A 22,077-nucleotide genomic window follows, 5' to 3' on the forward strand; every position below is an offset into this window, starting at 1 on the left:
CGGCAGTCTTTAAACAACAGAAAAATATCTCAGTTTTACCCCACTATGCTTGGAATCTCATCCCGGTCGCCGCAACCACCTTCTGCTATACTTTTACATATGCACATGCATTTTGAGACTTGCTTCACGATTGATTTTTCAATCTCACCGACGAACTCATACACACTATCCAGATGCTGAATGGACTTCCAATCGAACTCGTTGCGGGTCAAGTTATTCACATGCACTGGTCCAAGCTGAAAGCGTGCGATTGGACTGGCATGAGGGAATGGCGAGAAGTGCATCGATTAGAAGGCGACCGGTTCACAAGCAAGGCACAACGCTGCTCCAAGACGTCGTCTGTAAACTCAGTTGGCGCAAATGTATTTTCATTACAATAAAACAGCATGCGCGGCGAGATACAAACAGCGGTGTGTGGTGTGCACAAGTTTCTGATGTTTAGCGGTGTCCGAGCGCCTGCATGGCTCTCAGTTATCTATTGTCTAGTTGTCACGGCGAACTGAGGTGTCGTACTCGTCGATGGCTTCGTTTGCGAGCTGGTCGGCGATCGAGTTTTCCTCTCGAGGCACGTGGGAGAATGTCACCTGCATCAGCGATGCACTGAGCTCCTTGCACTGCTGATGCAGACTGCGCAAGTTGGCAGCCTTGACGCGGTACAGGCCCTGCATCTGCCGCACGATGAGCTGCGAGTCCATGTGCACGTGCACGTGCGAGACCTGGTGTCGCTGCGCCAGTTGAAGCGCCAGCAGCAGTCCATGGTACTCAGCCGCATTGTTGGTTTCCTGGTCGCCCACGTACTTGGTGTCGCTGGCCAGCACTTGGCGCGTCGACGGGTTCACTAGTACAGCCCCGCAGCCGCTGCGGCCCGGGTTCCCGCGGGACGCGCCGTCTGCGTAGGCGAAGACCGTGTTCGGCCAGGCGATGGAGGAGGCGCTTGCCTTGAGTTGCCGTGACGCGGCGAAGCAGGGCCGCGGCTGCAGTCGCCTGCAACACCTCAGCATCCTTGAACAACAGCCAATGCAGCATAAACTCCTGCACCACACAGCCAGTACACAATTTCCCGCTGATCGTCATCTCGATTTCGATGCTGGTGATCGCAGGCGTCTTCGTGCTGGTGGTCGTGGCCGTGGCGCTGCTCGTGGCCTTCGTGGCCATCACCTGGGAGCACGACGTGGTGCAGAGGTGTGTGTCCCCCGCTCCTGCCGCTGCTTGTACTCTGTCCGTGACTCATGCTTGTTCGTTCCCCCAGGTATGCGGCGCTGCCCGCACCCGCCGACCTGGGCACCAAGGAGTTCCGCTGGCGCTGCTGGCTCTCCCCGCTCTCGCGCAACGGCTGGCGCACCTCCATTCTGCGCAGTCCATGCCCGCGCATCACGCTGCAGTGTCCGTTCGCGCTGCTGTCGGCGGACTTCGCCAAGCTGGCCACGTCGCTGAGTCTGCCCAAGCTCGCGCTGGAGCAGCTGCCCTTCCTCTTCCCGCAAGTGGCCATCGGTAGCCTCTTTCTGCAGCTGCTAGGAAACTCACACTTCCCCGCCAGCGTGCGAAACATCCGCCTCAAGGCGCTCACCGTCGTGCAGCTGCGGCCACTCGACATGAGCTTCCCTTTGCAGGACGGGGAGAAGCCGTCGACCCCGGAGCTTACGGTGCGTTGTTACCCTCTTTCGGTTTATTGCCTGCTGTTTATAGTGACCCTGTCGTGTCGTGTGCAGTGCATCATGGTGCTCACGGAGAAGCGCTTCCTCGAGTCCGAGATCGAGTTCACTGTCCAGACGGACCTGATGGACGACCAAGGCACGGTGTGGCAGTCGGTCACGTGGTTCTCTATCCCTTTCAAGCAGGAGACGCTGCTAGTGCCGCTCTCGGTGTCTGCGTCCGCATTGGACGAAGACCTTGTGGCGCGTGCCGATGCGAACCCCCTCGTGGATTCCTTCGTGTGCTCCAAGCGGAACCTCGCCGAGTTTGAGGAGGTCAGCGTGGTGGGCGTGACGGGAGCTCGCTCCAGCAAAGAAGACGCAGTGCCGCTGATGTGGATGCTAGCACGCGCGACCGGCATGCTGCAGCAGCAAGGCCGAGTGCCGCAGCTACCGCTCATGTGTAATTGCGTGTTTGGAGAAGAGGTGGGGGCGGTCCCTCTTCAAAGGAAGCTGCAGCTTCTGTCGTTGATTAGCGAAGAAGACCCCCAGGAGCAAGGACAGTCTCAAGTGACGAAGTTTTCCGTCGATATCGACGACACGAATGCGATGACTGGCCTTCTTCGCACGGTTGGATGGCTATTTCCTGGTCAGGGAGAATCATCAGAGCAATAACCTTGATCTGACCTTGATCATTCGTGTGGAGCTCCGCAGTTGGCATTCAACGTTGCATGTTGGAACGCCTAAAGTGTGATACTATAATACAGTATGTCTTTCACTTGAAACGATAGTACCCACCAGCTCTTCAGCGGCAGTCTACATGATGCACGGAGTTGGGATTGGCAGGATAATATCCCCACATAGTGTGTGAGCCTGATAACAACTTTCGTATTGACAGTATGACCAGTCCCAATCCAGGAAGATGTTTGAATGACCAACTGTCTTTGCTCCTTCGGTTCCTGTTAACCGATCTCGTCATGCAGAGTTTTGCCGATCCGCCTCGACAAAGTCTATTTTGCGGCTGGAGGGTGTCTTTCAGCTACCAAAGCGACAGCATATCACACGAAGCAATCTCAGCGAAGTGACCCCCCTCTACGCTTCAATATATGCCTTTGCTGTGCGGTTGAGGGGCTTACGGCGTTGTCCAAGCCGACACCCCCCTGGTGATGCTTCGACTAACGTATGTGTCCTAATCTTGCGTTCACCGAAAAGCTGTTGGGTGTGATTTACATGATGTGAAAAGTATCCACGCCTGTCAGCAGTCAGATCACACCTATGCCTTCCCAAGCGGGTTTCAACTAGGGTAGGTCGCCTTCTGCTGTACCAGTCCGCCGCCATGACGTCGACCTCGAATGTCGTCGCCCAACTAACTCACTTTCGAATTCGACACCAATCGCCCACACCAACTTTCCAACCACTTCAAGCCACGCACTGGTCATGGTGTTCTCATCGTCAATCCTTCCCATCACTGCTGCGCTCGTTGTATTTGCAGTCCAAGTCAACGCTCACGGCTACGTTTCCAACCCTCTGTCCGAGTTCGTCGACTCAGAGACGTCCGCTTGGGTCGTGCAGATTGACCCCCAATGGGCGGGAGACTGGGACAGCTGCAGCAGTGATGACAATGAGTGCTTAACCACTCTGTATACGTCCCTGAAGGAGTCGAACGGCTACAGCGATATCCGCACGCTCCTTGATAGCGATACCTCGCTCTACGGAGCGGACTGCGGCTTCACCGACCCCAACGCCACGCCGAAGGACCCTCCAAGTACCGGTGATGCCACCTTCTCCCGAGGCATGGTTCACGCCGGTCCGTGCGAAATCTGGCTGGACGACACGAAGGTTCTGTCCAACGATAACTGCATGCCCGCGTACGGTGACGGAACGCAGGAGAAGGCATCCGTGTTCAGTCCGGTGGACTACTCGTCGTGTCCGTCGGGCGGTTGTACGCTGCGCTTCTACTGGCTGGCGTTCCAGGGCCTTGATAGCTCCACGGTGTGGCAGGTCTACAAGAACTGTGTGCCTCTTACGGGCCCTGCTGGTGGCACCTCCAGTACCGCTACAACCACGTCCTCGACTTCAACGGGATCAACTGCGACTGAATCGTCGGGCGAATCTACCACCACCGCATCTTCATCGGTAACCACAACGTCATCTGGTAGTGCGGAGGCGTCTACGAGTGCCCCCGAGTCCTCAACGTCCCAGCAGGAGTCTACAAGCGCCCCCGAGTCTTCGAAATCCGAGTCTTCCCAGGACACGACTTCGTATACCTTTGGTCAGCAATCGACGGAGACACCTTCATCCAACACGGAGGAATCAAAGACTTCGGACAGCGATGAGCAAAAGTCTTCGGCTGAATCAAAGAAGGACGACGAGGATGAGAGTGACAAGAAGAGCGAGGAAAGCTCCGAGAACAAGAACTCCGAGAACAGCAATAATGATGACGACAGTGATCGTCAGCGCCTGCGGCAGTAAGCACGATCATTACAGCGTGAGTGAAAGACACCTGATGTAGGTGAAAACTAGCTCGTAGTGTGCGAGCTTCATTGAGTTTGTCCAAGTAAACAAATATGTATGTGAATCGGATAACTTTTCTTTTCTTTAACCGCGGGATAACTTCGTTTTTTTGGAGATCAACGCGGGGCCGGTCAAATTATGGATCAGCTTGTTTGAGCGATAGATTCCTTTACAAGAAGATGAATAGCGAATTCAAGGCACCAGCAACAAATAACGATATTTCAAACTTTTAGTTAAAGCGACGCATTACAACTTTTGAGTTTTCAAAATTGTGGTAAATGTATGGGTAAAAGCTGACCGATGAGATGATCTCTGGTTGAGATTTTCAGCGAGTGGGGTATCTGCGCGACCTGCCCCACCTAGCCTCTAAGCCCACAACTCGGCCAGATGCGGTGTCTAGGTTTTTTTTTTAGCCCCGTCTTGCTCACTCGCTTTAACATTCCCGCTTAACCAGGCTTCGCGGAGGCTGAGATAGTTTTTTATTAGGCATATTTGAAGATTCAAGTTGTTTTCTTGAACAAAATCGAAACGAAATGAGCAACTTCTTATTGTCACGTGGTTTTTAGTTCGTCCTGAGCTCTTGAGTGAAAAACACAATAGCTCCGTTTGTGTGTTCTCGTAGAAGTCGTTTATTCATGCAGCTGCGAGGTTTATCGATGCAATCGGAACGATGCTTTCTCACCCGATTTGACTGTGAATGTTGCACGTCGACGTTTACCGAGAGCGGTTGGCTGATCTAGTTTAATATGAAGTGGTTTGGTAATATCTTCATGAACTCCAGCAGGTCGTGACAACTGACACATGAACTTTCCCTAAACTCCTTTTCGATATATTGACGAGTGTGTGTGGTTATGTGGGGAATTGGTTCAAACGAATCCTTCTACTGACGTCAGCCTGTGCTCAAGAATCTCACTAGGCTGTCTGTCAAGTTGATGTGAATCTCACATGATGTCATCGAACCTTCAAGAGTCTTTACTGCATCTCAAGGTGCATCAGGAGTATGAAAGGAATCTCTAGTGAATCTCAAGAGGCGGCTTCACCCAAGATGGCAGCTGGTGAAGCGCCTGTACTTCATGGAGTCCCCGGTGTGAGCCTCATAGCGAGACGGCCTAGCGAGCTCTACATGTTTAAGCTGTCAGAATTCAATTTGCTTTCTCCAAGAGAAGTTGGTTGCCACAAAGTTAACTTTGGCAAAGGCCAAGTGTTAGTCAGCTGACGAAGAAGCCGATCGAGGACCGCCCCGCAAGTGGAAGAAGACAAGATCCACGGGATGCCGAGTTTTCGCGTTGACGCCGACGGGGACGTCGAGATGGGGCCCCCACCCCCATCATCAAGACCCCATAGCTCAAGTCGTGGGACCAAGAGTCGCTGGTGGAGTGGCTTCGGAAGCGCCGCCGCTATCGAGAAGAGATTGTCGAGCGGTGCCGCATCTCACAAGAACCCGTGGATGCAGTGTTGCACAGTGTACGAGCTTCGTTGTCACCGAAACTGCTCAACTACCTCGCGCATTATGTGTTTCGCCAGCCGCGAGACGCCATCACCGACCAAGAGATCCTCGACAAGATCCAAGAGCGGGTCAGTGAAGTGATGAACGGACACATACCAGACGTGTATGACTTCTTCAAGACGCACTTGAAGATGGACATGGATGAGCAAGATGTGGAGGCTCGAGTTGTCAAGTACTTTGTCGACTTCGACCAGCTCATTGAAGAGCATGGTTTCACCTCTATGCTGGCCGCTGGTGGTCAGGATCGATCCGACTACCGAAATCGGATGAAGAACCGGTGCAAATTTATTGTTGAGAATTTGGCACCAGCTGTGCTGAAGACGGAGATCAAGTGATTGGTGTCGCTTCAGCACAGGGAGGCGAAGACGGACGACATTGCTCTGCGCCAGCTGGTCCTAGCGCGCGCCAAAGTGCAGCAGCGCTATCACATGCTGACACAGGAGGCGAAGCCGGAGCGGAAACCGTCGAGCAAGGGAGACCAGGGTAAAAGGACTTCGCGTCAGGTCGCCTCGAGGGTCAGCAACAGACCCCAAGGCATTCCGAGCGCGCTAACAGCAGGACCCAATCCCGGCAACAGTAGCGGGGCTGCCCTTTGCCCGCCTCCGCGCGATAGATGCTACTTCTGTAAGGGACCGCACGTAGTTCGACTATGTCCGACGGCTACAGAAGAACAAAAGATGCAGTGCTACCAGATGCCAAGGTGGCCAAGGTCAAGGCTGCCAGAGCCAGTCGTCTGCCGGGGAATCACCAGGTGACGATTAATGGCTTAGTGGAATTGACGTACCGCCCTGACTCGGGATCCGACGTGAATGTCATACCAGCCAATGCTCTACGTGATCTGGAATCTTGTGGGGCACCGGTGGCTGTGACCAATATGCTCATGCCAGTGTATTTGGAGCGGGTCGGTGGAGATCTACTGGCTTGCAGGACGAGCTGTGATGTGGACGTAATGATGGGCACTGCGGCAGGACCTGCCAACGTGACCAACGTTCGCTATATCATCGTGGATGATGACGAAGAAGAGTTCTTGCTCGGAAATCCGATGCTGGTCGCCCTCGGCATTGATGTAGGCCGCCAAATGGAACAGTTGGCGATGAGCAGCAGCGGTGTGGATAGCGAGGAGAATGACGGCCTCCCGGACGATCCCGAAACGGGTCAAGATGATGAAGCAGAGGTGCAAGAGCTGCTCGACCAGTTGGTCGCTAACGCAGGTGATAATGGCTTCTCCCCGGAGCACATGTCAACGCTTCGACGTGTGGTTAGCGACTACCGTGATGTGTGGAGTATTCGTGTGGGAGCAGGAGAGCCCACGCGTGTCGAGCTCTATCGGCTGAAGTTGAAGGAAGGTAGCCAGCCTGTTCGCTGTAAGCCGCGACGCTGCTCGCCCCTGGCCAGCAGTTACACGAGTAACTATGTCAAGCAGCTCGTTGCAAGTGGATACATCTACCCGAACAATGCCAGTCGCTGGGCAAGTGCCGTCGTTCCAGTTCCAAAGGCGGATGGAGAAGAGTTTCGCATCACATGTGACTACCTCCTTATCAACAGCATGACTGTACCGATTGCAGCAAGCGTGCCGAACCTTGCAGTTGTATCTCAGCGTGTGAAGGGCGCTAAGGCGTTGGGCAAGTTCGACATGTTTAAAGGCTTTTGGCAGCTCCCTATTCACGAGGACAGTCGGGAGCCATTCAGCTTTCTGACGGACGAGGGCGTTTTTACTCCCACACAAGTTCCCCAAGGTGCGATGGCTTCAGCCATGCATTTCCAGTCCACTATGCAGACTGCATTTGCTGATCTAATCAACGACCATTTGCGTGTCTACGTGGATGATGTCGTTTTGTACGCTGGTTATCATGAGGAGTACTTGGAGATTTTGCAGCGGTTCTTCGCGAGGCAACCTGAAGCTGAATTTGAAGAAGAGTACCATCTACCAAGATGCTGTATCGTGGTGCGGAAAGATCATCAATGGACAAGGGGTGACGCATGACCCTGCTCGAGTCGAAGCGCTGACCTCACTTCTCTACCTGAGAATGCTGCGGAGGTGCAGTACTTCTTGTGCGCAGCGAATTGACTCCGGGATTCTGTGGTTGATTATGGCAGAGCTGTGGCCCCATTGCAAGCCAAGTTTGATGATGTCATGAAGGGTCATAGCCGTCGGAAGCGCCATGCCGCTAGTGTGACTATTGTGTGGAGTGACGACGAGGTCGCTGCATACCAGACTTTCTTGCAGCGCCTGGGTAATTCGGCAAAGCTATCCTTCGCTGATGATGAAGCGATTATCTGCCTTAGCACAGATGCATCGGATCGTGGTTGGGCAGTGATCCTAACTCAAGTGAGGTGCTGGAAGGATGGGGTCCCAGTTCATGAGCAGAGTCATGAGTTGCTTGTGTGCAAGGGTGGTTCATTTAAGGGGTCGCAGCTACAATGGTCTGTTATTGAAAAGGAAGCTTACCCAGTGGTGTACGCGGTGTCCGAGTTGGATTATTTGCTACAGAGACCGCTTGGGTTTCGCATCTACACGGATCATGCGAACCTGATCCAAATTTTCTGTCCGAGTGCCGAGTTGAAGAAACACGTGCGCGGTAAACTCCAGCGTTGGGCCATGAAGCTAGCTGGGAGCCGCTACACTATCGAGCACGTCAATGGAGAAGATGACCATTGGGCAGACTTGATTTCGACGTGGCCGGTGCGTGAAAACAGCGAGACGTTGGTGAAGGTGAAGGCGGTGAGGACCCGCAGCCAACGAGAGTCGAGCCTACTCGGACCCTTGCAAGATGAAGCATTTGAGTGGCCTTCACTCGAGGCGGTTGCCAATGCACAGTCTCGCCACAATCGTGCTCGGCCCAGTGGTGCCGAAGAGCGGGAAGGACTAGTGTACATCGATGGGAAACTATGGATCCCAAGGCAAGAGAAAGTTCGGATCCTGGTGGTTGCTCACTGTAGAATCCAGGGACACCGTGGTATTGATGCCATGACGACGCAGCTCAAGAAGCATTTTGCCATCACGAGTTTAGGCGCTGTGGTATCGCGTTTTGTGAATGAATGCCTCTTGTGTAAACACATCAAAGGCGGCAAGCTCATTCAGCGCCTGTGGTCAGAGGCTGAGACCGCCATCAAGCGCAACGAGTTGCTGCATATGGATTATCTCACGATGGGAGAAGCGTAAGTACGTTTTGGAATTGAAGGATGATGTAATGGGTCTGCTTAGACCCACTACTTAAGCTTACACGTATGCGCACGTGTAGGAGGAAGCGTAGGAGTAGTTTACTTAAGTTCAGTATACTTGTATCCACAAGTATACTTAAACCTAGATAAATGAACCAAACGGAAGCTTTGGTGGTAAATGAGAACTGTATTGATTGTAAATGGGGTTTCCTCCTAAAACTGATATTTCTAATGAGAGGTTCTGCCATTGGATGGCTGGCAGAACCCCTATCTATTGAATGACTCTCATTGGTAGAAAGGTGTTACTTTCTACCAGTCATATGCCTTTTGCTATGAATGTGGACCACCCTGTGGTGGTCACCTGAATGTATGCCTTAGTGCATGTTGCACTAAGGTGGGAGGTGAACCGAATGTGTAGCCCCGCTACACCATCCCCCCGTTAGGATTTGACGTGCCGGTCTCGACACGTCAATCCGTATTTTCTTCGGGAGAACACGTGCTCATTCCCAATGAGCACGCCAACGACGTCTTCGTCCAAGACGCCGGCCGCTTCGGCAACAGCAAGTGCTGTCGTCGCCTCCAAGGCGACGACGGCCGCTGCCTCAGCCACGACCGCTACTGGCATCGCCTCGACGGCGATGCCGACAAGCGCGGCAACAGAGAGTCGCCTCTCTGTTGCTGGATACCACTCGAGATGGCATGAGAAACATGCCATCCGAAACAAGACAGGCAAGATCATTGCTGTCGAAACCGGAGTGGGTATCTACTCTCCGGGTGGAGAGGGAGTTCCCCTCGACTACGGAAGTGAAGTCGAGGAGGGGGAACTCGAAGGAGACAAGGACATCTTGTCTCCGGGCCACACTGACCCCAATGTGGGTCTGCGTCGTCCACGCGAGGACGACCCGAACGCTTCGAGCTCGAAGCGTTCGCGCAGCGGCAGTGGAACACCGCTCGCTGCCGCTGGAGCCTTGTCGACTCCGCGGGATGGAGATGACTCTGCTCCATCCGCTGTTGTTGCGGCCTCGCACACTGAGCCAGTGCGCGAGCCGTGGATGCCGTCTCAGTCTGAGATCGGCAGCCGATTCGGTGCGACCGCGCCACCGAATCTGTACGCGCTGTATTCGTGCAACGCCATCGTTGACGATGACGTCGCGAAGCGAGTACACTTTGATCCGTTAACGAATCAAAGGCGCGACTACTACATCGGGCTCTTCCATGAGCTCCGATGGTTTGCGAGCAAGAAGACTTCTCGCAGAAGCAAAGTGCCCGAGTGGCAGGCACTTTGTCAAAGTTGGAGTGCCTTTGTTGAAAACTTCAACAAGAACCCCGCTGGCTATCGCGACAGGATTAGCCAGGCGCGGGAGCGCTACGAGAAGTTCTCGAAGCGTGGTAAACTTGAACGACTGCACCATGGTGCAGTCGGTATCGGACTTCCTTGCGCAGTGCCTTATGACACTGCTTGTGAGTACTGCTACCCTGGAGCAGTACGCATCACTGAGCGGGACGTCAACGGGTACACGTCCATGTGTGTACCTGACGACCTCAAGACCCTGCGCGCCAGTTTTCAGGCGCAGGCGTCTTCTAGTGCTGCGGATATTCACAGCACTTATTCGAGTGCTGTAGGCGACTACAGCGCTCGCCCAAGTTTTACGCCCTTCGGCGGAGGTGGCGGTGGCGGCCTTCGTACGCCGTCACCATTTCCGGAATGTCCTCCATCAGGACATTCCGTGATTCCCACGTATCGTGTTGGGGAGGAAATCCTCTCCAACGAATACGAAAATGAACCGGACCTCGGGTCTGGTTCCGATGACCAACAATTCGCTGGACGATCCAGCGAGTTGCCCCGCGTGCGTCTCGCAACGGGGGTGGGGGGGGGGGGGGGGGGGGGGGGCGGGAAGACGCCCCGGGTTTGGTCAACCAAACTTTGAGTCTCGCTTGGAGGCTGTTGAGCGTCTCCAAGCGTCGCAGTTCGCTGCTCTGCGTCAGGAGCTGAGCTTGTTAAAGGCTCAGCTCGCGGAGGTTGCGCAGACGACCTCGAACGTAAAGGTCGAGGTCGGGACGAGACTCTCTGGCGTCTCGAAGCGCGTCGCCGCGCTCGAGAGCGCTTTGGCGAGTCACCAGACGTAGGTGACTCGTGCTGCACGTACGGCTTCAGCCGCCCAACGTAAAACGTTGGGTGCAAGCGCATGCTGGACGGTATGTCCAGTGTGTACGCGTTGCCATGCTTCGCCAACACGGTGAATGGCCCAATGAAGCGCGGAGCAAGCTTGCTTGCTCCGAAATCGGAAACTGCATGTTTAGCTAGGTTCTGAGTAGCTAACAGAACTAATGAACCAACTTTGAATTCATTTGTGTTTCCCCTGCCGATGTTATCGGCATTCAGCTTCTGTCGATCGACAGAAGCTGCTATTGCATCTTGGACAAACCGAATTACGGCTTGTCGACGCTGGACAAAGTCCATTGCATCCGAGCTGAACCCCTGGTTCAGTTCGTGCTCCTTGTTCGCAGCAGGCCCGGCCTGCGCGTGATGTCCGTTGCGGTTTAAAGTGTCTACGCCCGTCGTAGACACTGCGTTGTCGTCGCCATGACTGCGCGCAGTACGTGCGCGAGTCGTCACAGCTGATACATTGCTTGTATCAGCGTGCTTATCCGGTTGTTTTGAATTAACCGGATATCCTCCCCCACTTAAGGAAGGAGCTACCGCACCGAGTACGCTCGGTACGCGTGGGTGCCTCATGGCATTCACGTAGAACGGTGTGTGTCCTGTCGAGACATGCACCGAGTTGTTGATGGCGAACTCCGCCATCGGCAAGCAGTCGCTCCATTGATGGAACGAGTGCGCGTAGCTCTTCATGGTGTCAACCAGCACGCGGTTGACACGCTCGGTTTGTCCGTCGGTCTGCGGGTGATCCGCAGTCGACATGGACAACTGCGTCCCAAGAAGTGTAAACACTTCTTGCCAGAATCGCGCGGTAAAGCGCGGATCCCGATCCGACACGATGTCGAGTGGCATACCATGGTGTCTAAACACCATGTCGACAAACAGACATGCCGTCTGTTTGGCTGTCACCTCGGCTGGTACTGCAGCAAGATGTACCATCTTGCTGAAGCGGTCAACAAAGACCACAATACCAGTCCTCCGCTTGTTGTCTTGCGGAAGACCAAAAACAAAGTCCATTGAAATGGACTGCCAGCACTCCGACGGAGTCGGTAGTGATTGAAGCGGAGCCTGCGAGTTGGGCGCAGGCTTCACGCGCTGGCATACCTCGCAAGCACGAACGTACTTGCGTACCCACTTGTATTGGTGACTCCAATAGAAGTCACGCGTGAGAAGCAAATATGTCTTCTCACGGCCAGGATGTCCCGATGTCGGGGCATCGTGGTACTCGTACGTGATCTTGAGCTTCAGCTCATGATCATCCGGCACGACAATGCGATCTGCGTTGTCGTCGACTGCGCTGTAAAGCAGCAGACCATTGTGTACACGATAACGGTGTACACGGGCACGAAGGTGTTTGGCCAGCTTCTGACGAGACTTGTCAGAAGGTGTGGAGAAGTACTCCACCAATTGCTTCGCATCCGCATCATGTGCGTATGCGGCCTTCACTTCGTCCAGCAAGGACGACGAGGGTGTAGTCGTCCTGACGACGCCAACTGCGTTGGCGTCGGCCTCTTGCACCGCATAATCTGGTCGACGCGAAAGCGCGTCGGCCACGACATTCAACCTTCCAGGTTTGTACTCAACCTGGAAGTTGTATTCCGCAAAGAATGACAGCCACCGTGCCATTCTTTGTGATATGTGCGGCGACTTGATCGCCGTACGCAACGATGCGTGGTCGGTGTAGACCACGAATGGTCTACTCCCAAGTAGATACACTCGAAACTTTGCGAGTGCATACTTCATGGCAAGGAGTTCCTTGTCATGTACCGGGTAATTGCGCTCAGCTGGCTTCAGCTGACGCGATTGGTAGTAAACCACACGATCACGACCTTCGTGATCGAGTTGCATCAGTGCGCATCCGATCGCGAAATCGGATGCATCGCACACAACGTGGAATGGGCGATCTTGGTCGGCCACCGCCAAGATCGGCGCCTCAGTCAAGCCCTGCTTGACTACTTCGAAGGCCTGCTGACAATCAGCAGTCCATTCCCATGCAGCCTCTTTCTTTAAGAGCTGCGACAGCGGGCGAATCTTGCCCGCGTAGTTGCTCACGTACTTGCACAAGTACGTGGCGAGTCCAAGGAACTGCCGCAGTTCCTTTACGTTTGAAGGCGTAGGCCATTCATTGATCACTCTGACCTTTCCTGGGTCAGGGCGTACGCCGTTCTTCCCCACGAGACACCCAAGTACGGGTATCTCGGTCGCCCCGAAGATACACTTCTTCAGGTTCGCGTAGAGCTTGTGCTTTCGCATGAGCTCAAGCAACTTGCGGAGATGCTCTGTATGCATCCCCACATCCGATTTACCATTCACAGCCCGGCTGTGAATGAACACGTCGTCGAAATAGCTCGGTGCGAAGTCGCGCACCGAGCGCAACAAGTGCGTGACGCACCTGTTGAACGTCGCTGGGGCGTTCTTCAGCCCCTGCGGCATCACGAGCCACTCCCAGAGCATGCCGCTCGGAGTGCTTACCGCCGTGAGAGGGATATCACTCTCACGCATGAGGATCTGATAGAACCCGTCTCTCAGATCCAGAGTACTGAAGATAGTACTCGAGGTCATCGAATCGATGATCACATCTTTTCGAGGTATCGGCGTCTGTGCCGGTACCGTCGCATCGTTCAGCTTGTTGTACGCATGAACGATGCGCCACCCGCCCTGTGGTTTCTTCACACAGAACGTAGGCGCGCTGTGCGGGGACTTCGATTCCCGCACTTGTCCTGCATTGCGACGACTTCAAAGAAGTCGTCGATTGCCTTGACTTGCTCACGCGGCAGTGGCCACTGTCGCGTGACGCAGTACTTCGTTCCCGGCACGAGATCAATCTCGTGCTGAACACCCTTATCCTGCGGTAACTCCGCAGGAATGTCGTCCGGGAGTACATCCTTGTACTCACGCAAGACCTTGTAAAAGGGGCTCGCCTTGAGCGAGTCCCAGCCTTGCTCGTCGAAGCGTTCCTTCTTCGACTTCGCGCTGAGGGCGTCCGCGCCCTCAGAGATGAGCTGATTCAGCTCTTCTGCTTCACACGTCATCCTCTCGACGTCCGAGAGGATGCAGATCTGCTCGATGCGTCCATCGTGCAGTTCGCGAGCGAAACGCTTCCAGCTTGTGACTGGGAGCGACATCAACTCCGACGCTAACGTCGGAGGATTATTCAGCCTCATCTTCTTGTATTGGAGACCAATACTCGTACGCGTCAAGACATTCAATGTCTCGACGGTCGTCTCCAACTCCTGTGTCTGCCCGGCAGACACTGCTTGTAGCGTCTCGGTCCCTGACCGAGACTTGCGCAGCTTTTCTCGCTTGCGCCGTTCACTTCTCGTGCGGAGCCCGGCTCCGCGAGTTTCTTCTTGTCCAGGCCCGGCCGTGGACAGTTGTTCCTTGTATTCGCCGGCGGGTTTTACCCGCGGGCGCACGCGTTCAAGCCCGGCTTGATCGCGCACCGCTTCGTCGTGCAGCCCGGCTGCACGCGAGCTCGCAAGCATTTCCGGTGCGGGACGTTTGCAACCGTCCGCACTGCTTGCAGCGTCGGCTCCCAGAGCCGACGCGCCTTCTTTACCTCGACGCCTAACGGCGGAGTGTCTTTCGACCAATTGTGTGTCGACATTAGCTGTCGACACTACCGCGTCGCCCCGGACGCTTCGAGACCCTCTCGAATCGGATTGAACCAGGCCCTGCTGATTCGTTTCACATCTTCTTCCAACGACTCTCGCAGTCGTTGGCGTTCGCTTCGGGTGACCGGAGACAGCCGCATTCCGCGCTGTCTCTGATGGAGGGCCGCATGCACCACGTGGTGCATGTGCTGCGCCGACAGGGCCATCGCTCTCTGTCGCGCTGCTGCTGCTCCCGAAGCGCACGATCGTGCGCTTCGTCCAGTCGATCACCGGATCATGCCGTGCAAGCCACGGCATGCCCAACACCATATCGAACTTATCGTCCAGTTCCAGGACGATAAGCTCGTCGACGAACTCCTTCTCTTGATAAGAGAAGCGTACGCGTACGATACGCTTCTCGGTTCTAACAACGACACCCGTTGCTAGCCTCACTTCCAATAGACTTCGAGGTGTTTCCACTTCCTCGAAGTCAAGCCTTGGAAGGCTCTGCAGTCGAACAAAGTTGTTCGACGCTCCACAGTCCACTAGAGCACGAAGAGACTTCTCTCTCTTCGAGCTTACCTTCAGGATGACAAGGTTCGGCTTGTCATCTTGCTTCTTGCAGTGAGATTGACTCTCACTGGGGGCAGCGATCTTCATTGCAGCGTGTCCGATGTCGACACGCTCGATCGCATCACCAGCAGGGCGCCCCGCGCCTGCTGGTCCCTTTAGTTTTTTGATTGCCCGTGACGATACCCAGTATCGCCACGACGGCTCCTCGCCGCGTGCACAGGTGCTGTGCACTCGCGGGCGTAGTGACCGATGTTTCCGCAGCGGAAACAACGCACATTCGTTGATCCACGACGCTGCTGGGAACCAGCAGCGGTCGCACTCGAGAGGTCCATTGGTTCGGGACCTCCCGACGGCCTTACCACCGGCCGTGGCATCAGCCGTGGGGCGTTCACATGCAGTTTAGCCTGCCGCAGGCTAAACTCTTCTTGCATTGCAAGCGCAATTGCAGCCTCGAGAGTATTTGGATACTCTCGGAAGAGATAGGTCTTCACAGGCCCATCTCTAAGGCCCTTCATGAACGTGACGACCTTTGTCGCCTCGTCAATCGGGTTGGTCACGATGTTCGAGACCAAGTACCGTGCTCTTTGGGCGTAAGCATGCACGTCATGCTTGCCCTGTTGCAGATCGAGGAACTCCGCCCTCGATCGGAACTCGTTCTGCGGGGGCTCAAACGCTTGTTTGAGCTCCTCCTTGAACTCTTCGTACGTGCTAAAGCACGTAGGATCTGTGAGTCGGCGTCCGTACGCCCAACTCCTCGCTCGTCCGCCAAGACATGACATGGCGAACGCAACCTTCGACAACGGGTCGACGATACGCCGAGCCGTAATGGCAGTGTCGACCTCGACAAGCCAACGGAGGAGAGGTTCGCCCTCTCTTCCAACGTAGCTGCTTACGTGGAGTTTTAATGACTCCACGCGCGGTGTGGCCGATGGCGACACCGAAGTTCGAGCAGCGGTTTCACGCTGTTCCTTCACGATGAAACCCAGAGCAACACCGTGTTGCTCCGTCGGTGATAGCGTTCGCAACATCGTTGCTACCGCCGCTTCCCCAATGACTGTTGACAGTCGTTGGAGGGCCTCCCGCTCTGGTTCCGACAGGTGGGGGCAGTCTGCACGCGCAACATGCGTTGCAGACGTGTTTGGGCTACCCACGGACATGTTACTGTCCGAGGGCAGGTTCTCAGCCCCGCGTTCGTATTCCATACGAACGTGTTAGTCGGTCGTTGGACGGACTACAAAGTGCTACCAGGTGTAATGGGTCTGCTTAGACCCACTACTTAAGCTTACACGTGTGCGCACGTGTAGGAGGAAGCGTAGGAGTAGTTTACCTAAGTTCAGTATACTTGTATCCACAAGTATACTTAAACCTAGATAAATGAACCAAACGGAAGCTTTGGTGGTAAATGAGAACTGTATTGATTGTAAATGGGGTTTCCTCCTAAAACTGATATTTCTAATGAGAGGTTCTGCCATTGGATGGCTGGCAGAACCCCTATCTATTGAATGACTCTCATTGGTAGAAAGGTGTTACTTTCTACCAGTCATATGCCTTTTGCTATGAATGTGGACCACCCTGTGGTGGTCACCTGAATGTACGCCTTAGTGCATGTTGCACTAAGGTGGGAGGTGAACCGAATGTGTAGCCCCGCTACAGATGAGCTTACGCACTACTGCGAGCTTGTCGCTTGCGATGCTCCAACTAGTGATGTCGCCGTGGTTGCCATTCTGGACTGGCACAAGCGCTTTGGCCTCCCTGCCAAATGATCCACTGATAATGGCAGTCATTTCCGTAGTGCCGTCATGGTGGAGCTCGCGACCAGACTGCGTGATCTGCAGAGTTTTGTGTCCGTCTACACGCCTTGGATTAACGGGACTGTGGAGAGGATTAATCGCGACATATTGCAAGTCGTGCGTGCTCTGTTACTCGAGCTGCGACTCGATACACGCCGTTGGGAGTACCTTTTGCCCGTTGTCCAAGCTAATCTGAACCAAACACCGGTGGCTCCGATTGGAACAAGTCACCTATGAAGCTATTTACTGGGCTCCCGGCATCGACCCCACTCGACACATGCTTGTTTCCTGATAGAGGCGAGCCGCTGCAGGAGGTCGGCTTGAGCAACGTTGAGGACTTTCTCAATCGGCTGCGTGAGAGCCTTCACGCCATGCACATGGAGGTTGCGGATCGCAAAGAGAGACGAAGACTGTATCAGCAAGCTCACAAAAAGGGGACGACTTGTAACTTCTCTGTCGGCGATTTCGTTCTGTGGAGTCGAATTGACACGAGACTCGATGAGGGCAAGCTGCTCGTGCGCTGGGTAGGCCCATTTCAAGTGGTTGAAGCGAAATCGCACTCATTCATGGTGCGCCACCTGCTGACGCAAGCCCTGCACGAAGTGCACGGGTCGCGTCTGAAGTACTACCATGACCCCAGTCTTGAGGTCAATGAAGAGCTCGTCGAGAATGTGGCGAGCCAAGGGCTAGTGCTGGGTGTTGAGAGCACCCTCAAACATCGATTCAACAACACGACTCGGCGATATGAGCTACTAGTATCTTAGATCGGGCTGGAATCCATTGAAGACTCCTGGGAGCCGTAGTCTAGCATGCTTGCGGACGTCCTGGTCAAGGTGAAAGAGTATGCCAGTCACCAAGATGATACTGATCTGCGACACCGGTGTGGTATGGAAGTGTTGTAGACGAATTCGTCTGCAAGGTTCGTCTACCGAGCGTGGAGTTCGTTTTGGTGGGCGGTGTGGGGAATGGGTTCAAACGAATCCTTCTACTGACGTCAGCCTGTGCTCAAGAATCTCACTAGGCTGTCTGTCAAGTTGATGTGAATCTCACATGATGTCATCGAACCTTCAAGAGTCTTTACTGCATCTCAAGGTGCATCAGGAGTATGAAAGGAATCTCTAGTGAATCTCAAGAGGCGGCTTCACCCAAGATGGCAGCTGGTGAAGCGCCTGTACTTCATGGAGTCCCCGGTGTGAGCCTCATAGCGAGACGGCCTAGCGAGCTCTACGTGTTTAAGCTGTCAGAATTCAATTTGCTTTCTCCAAGAGAAGTTGGTTGCCACAGGTCACTTGTCAATAACGCTCGCCTTTCGAAAACAGAAGTAAATCCTCTATAATCATAATTTGTATTTGGAACATCAATTGCTCTGCGCGCTTTTGCCCCGTGTTCGTCATGCCATTTACTAAGCCAAGCACGTGTTTCATGAGATACGGTGGTACAACAAACCGTTTCATGCCATTTCCGTACCAAAGCGTACATCTCCGGACAAGCCGCCAATCTTGTTAGTAACGTCGGATGCACAGCAGCACCATATAAAACCATATGCGCATGGAGACGGCCATCTGTTGTAGCTACTATCACTGCGGTGAATGCCGAAATACGACTATAAATTCCACGCGGCTACCCCCCCCCCCCCCCCCCCCGACTAATTCGGGTCATACCCGCAATAGGACAACGAACGATACTTTGTGTAAATGCATGAATTTGACGCTCTACCATTTGAACAGAAACCGAAGGATACCTATTGGAGATTCGTAGCCGTTCTCGTGCGTTAACCCCTTGGCCGCGGAGAGTTGACATCGACGGGATACTAAAACCCTTAAACCCTCCAGGACGGCATAAGAAATCGTATGGCGTATAGTAAGGCATACCACACTCCAGTATAAATCTGAACGTTTTTCGTACATGTTGTAGGCAATCTCTCCGATAATAATTCCCGCAAAGAACATGTGTTCTAAAGTGATTTCTTTAATCCAACCACAACTACTTGCACGACGTCACGCAATGTCGATATTTTTAAATAGATGCGGGAAGGAGAGACAGGAAGGAGAGGCAGATAAGAGAGACAGGAACGACAACGCGAAGGTTAGTGAGCATGATCACCACACACTAGACTATACCAACTCAGATCTAAAGCTCGTTGCGCCGCGCGGGCACGACAAGCATAGTTCGTCCACCGAGTTGAAGGCGGGATCTCCTCTGCCGTTTCACCGATGGCCACGCATCAAGGCCCTCGAGACGTATGCAATGCAACTGCACCGACTACGCTGCACGTATGCCGGCCCGAATTTACAAGTAATGCTTTAATATCAAGCAAAATGTATTCACTACACCAGCTAATCTTTCGCTACGCCACTATCACGGAGATTGCTTGCCTCGGGTGAAAATTCTTCATTTTGCCACACTATGTGCCAGATCTGCGAACACGTCAAGCCCTCGCTATCAGAATGCCCACGTTATTATTGTACAGCGTTATCAAACCCCTTTCCCCTGGGAGTACGTTAGTAGATGTCTCCCGTCGCTTTTCCCCTTCTGGCTTGTAACAAAAACACACCTTGCACTGCCTTGGCCTCAGTTGCTGGATGCCATTGTTCAGCTGGAAGTCGGAGGTTTTCGTGATCTTGTGTTCTCCTTGCATCATGCTCGGAGGAAATAAATGTCACAACCGGCGAAAAACACTTGACGATACTTTCTAATGATAGGATACACCTCCGGCGTATCCCGAAATAAAGCCTCCTGTTCAAGTTCACTGAGCTTGGTATCTTGTAAATCGGTCAAGCCTCAAAAATACGCACGTGCATCACTGTTTTTCAAACGTATACGACCGCAAGCCGCGCAAGCAAAAAAGATCAGTTGCCATCGATACTGCTTGCTGACATGTTTCAGTATCGGCTTGGTCAGGACAGTCGTTCAGCATTTCAGACATTCGATCTCTAGTAGATTTTCCTGTCAACTCCTGGAGCTTCTCGTCGTCGTAATCAAACGAATCTGGGTCGGCCTCACAACAATAATACTTCCTTCGTCCGAATATATAAGCAGGTCCGCACTCAAAATCCAATCTTAAGCTCAATATGCATAGTTAAATCATTTTGATTGGCTTAAAAGCAAAACCAAACTGCACGGTTCGAACCGCAGTCTTCCCGCGCAAATCGGTGGAGTCTAGCAAACGCTACAGTCCACTAAGCACAGCCTAGCCACCTCATTCCAACTTCAGCCTTTCACCAGCACCTCAAATGACCTCCAATATCGCCACGAAAGAACCTCACACCCGCGGAGCGTGCTGTAGCCGTGACCTTCTTCCTGCGCGTTAACATCGAGTTTCATCCCCGATAGGAGACATTCCGGAGTACGAGTGCAGTGTTGACCAGATCGCGCGTCTTTGGCGCCGAGTAGTCCAGAAATCAAGGCAGGGTATGTAATGGGTCTGCTTAGACCCACTACTTAAGCTTACACGTGTGCGCACGTGTAGGAGGAAGCGTAGGAGTAGTTTACTTAAGTTCAGTATACTTGTATCCACAAGTATACTTAAACCTAGATAAATGAACCAAACGGAAGCTTTGGTGGTAAATGAGAACTGTATTGATTGTAAATGGGGTTTCCTCCTAAAACTGATATTTCTAATGAGAGGTTCTGCCATTGGATGGCTGGCAGAACCCCTATCTATTGAATGACTCTCATTGGTAGAAAGGTGTTACTTTCTACCAGTCATATGCCTTTTGCTATGAATGTGGACCACCCTGTGGTGGTCACCTGAATGTATGCCTTAGTGCATGTTGCACTAAGGTGGGAGGGGAACCGAATGTGTAGCCCCGCTACACCATCCCCCCGTTAGGATTTGACGTGTCGGTCTCGACACGTCAATCCGTATTTTCTTCGGGAGAACACGTGCTCATTCCCAATGAGCACGCCAACGACGTCTTCGTCCAAGACGCCGGCCGCTTCGGCAACAGCAAGTGCTGTCGTCGCCTCCAAGGCGACGACGGCCGCTGCCTCAGCCACGACCGCTACTGGCATCGCCTCGATGGCGATGCCGACAAGCGCGGCAACAGAGAGTCGCCTCTCTGTTGCTGGATACCACTCGAGATGGCATGAGAAACATGCCATCCGAAACAAGACAGGCAAGATCATTGCTGTCGAAACCGGAGTGGGTATCTACTCTCCGGGTGGAGAGGGAGTTCCCCTCGACTATGGAAGTGAAGTCGAGGAGGGGGAACTCGAAGGAGACAAGGACATCTTGTCTCCGGGCCACACTGACCCCAATGTGGGTCTGCGTCGTCCACGCGAGGACGACCCGAACGCTTCGAGCTCGAAGCGTTCGCGCAGCGGCAGTGGAACACCGCTCGCTGCCGCTGGAGCCTTGTCGACTCCGCGGGATGGAGATGACTCCGCTCCATCCGCTGTTGTTGCGGCCTCGCGCACTGAACCAGTGCGCGAGCCGTGGATGCCGTCTCAGTCTGAGATCGGCAGCCGATTCGGTGCGACCGCGCCACCGAATCTGTACGCGCTGTATTCGTGCAACGCCATCGTTGACGATGACGTCGCGAAGCGAGTACACTTTGATCCGTTAACGAATCAAAGGCGCGACTACTACATCGGGCTCTTCCATGAGCTCCGATGGTTTGCGAGCAAGAAGACTTCTCGCAGAAGCAAAGTGCCCGAGTGGCAGGCACTTTGTCAAAGTTGGAGTGCCTTTGTTGAAAACTTCAACAAGAACCCCGCTGGCTATCGCGACCGGATTAGCCAGGCGCGGGAGCGCTACGAGAAGTTCTCGAAGCGTGGTAAACTTGAACGACTGCACCATGGTGCAGTCGGTATTGGACTTCCTTGCGCAGTGCCTTATGACACTGCTTGTGAGTACTGCTACCCCGGAGCAGTACGCATCACCGAGCGGGACGTCAACGGGTACACGTCCATGTGTGTACCTGACGACCTCAAGACCCTGCGCGCCAGTTTTCAGGCGCAGGCGTCTTCTAGTGCTGCGGATAATCGCAGCACTTATCCGAGTGCTGTAGGGGACTACAGCGCTCGCCCAAGTTTTACGCCCTTCGGCGGAGGTGGCGGTGGCGGCCTTCGTACGCCGTCACCATTTCCGGAATGTCCTCCATCAGGACATTCCGTGATTCCCACGTATCGTGTTGGGGAGGAA

General features: G+C 53.9%; 3 protein-coding genes across 3 annotated transcripts; 2 read left to right on the top strand and 1 right to left on the bottom strand.

Annotated features, from left to right (window-relative positions):
- Positions 1-482: 482 nt before the first annotated feature.
- On the bottom strand, positions 483-1,001 carry KRP23_823 (uncharacterized protein; the record flags this gene model as incomplete). The annotated part of the gene is made up of 1 exon (XM_067893414.1): positions 483-1,001. The coding sequence occupies one exon, from the start codon at positions 999-1,001 to the stop codon at positions 483-485; it is 519 nt and encodes a 172-aa protein (XP_067751387.1).
- Positions 1,002-1,084: 83 nt separating this feature from the next.
- KRP23_824 (uncharacterized protein) lies at positions 1,085-2,306 on the top strand (the record flags this gene model as incomplete). Its single annotated transcript, XM_067893428.1, has 3 exons — positions 1,085-1,182; positions 1,250-1,643; positions 1,710-2,306. 3 exons carry the CDS (start codon positions 1,085-1,087, stop codon positions 2,304-2,306), a joined length of 1,089 nt encoding a protein of 362 aa, XP_067751388.1.
- Positions 2,307-3,068: 762 nt separating this feature from the next.
- KRP23_825 (uncharacterized protein) lies at positions 3,069-4,103 on the top strand (the record flags this gene model as incomplete). The annotated part of the gene is made up of 1 exon (XM_067893439.1): positions 3,069-4,103. One exon carries the CDS (start codon positions 3,069-3,071, stop codon positions 4,101-4,103), a length of 1,035 nt encoding a protein of 344 aa, XP_067751389.1.
- Positions 4,104-22,077: the final 17,974 nt, after the last annotated feature.

The sequence above is a fragment of the Phytophthora ramorum genome (assembly GCF_020800215.1).
Source record: "Phytophthora ramorum isolate Pr-102 chromosome Unknown Phyram_PR-102_s0001, whole genome shotgun sequence".
NCBI lineage: Eukaryota > Oomycota > Peronosporomycetes > Peronosporales > Peronosporaceae > Phytophthora > Phytophthora ramorum.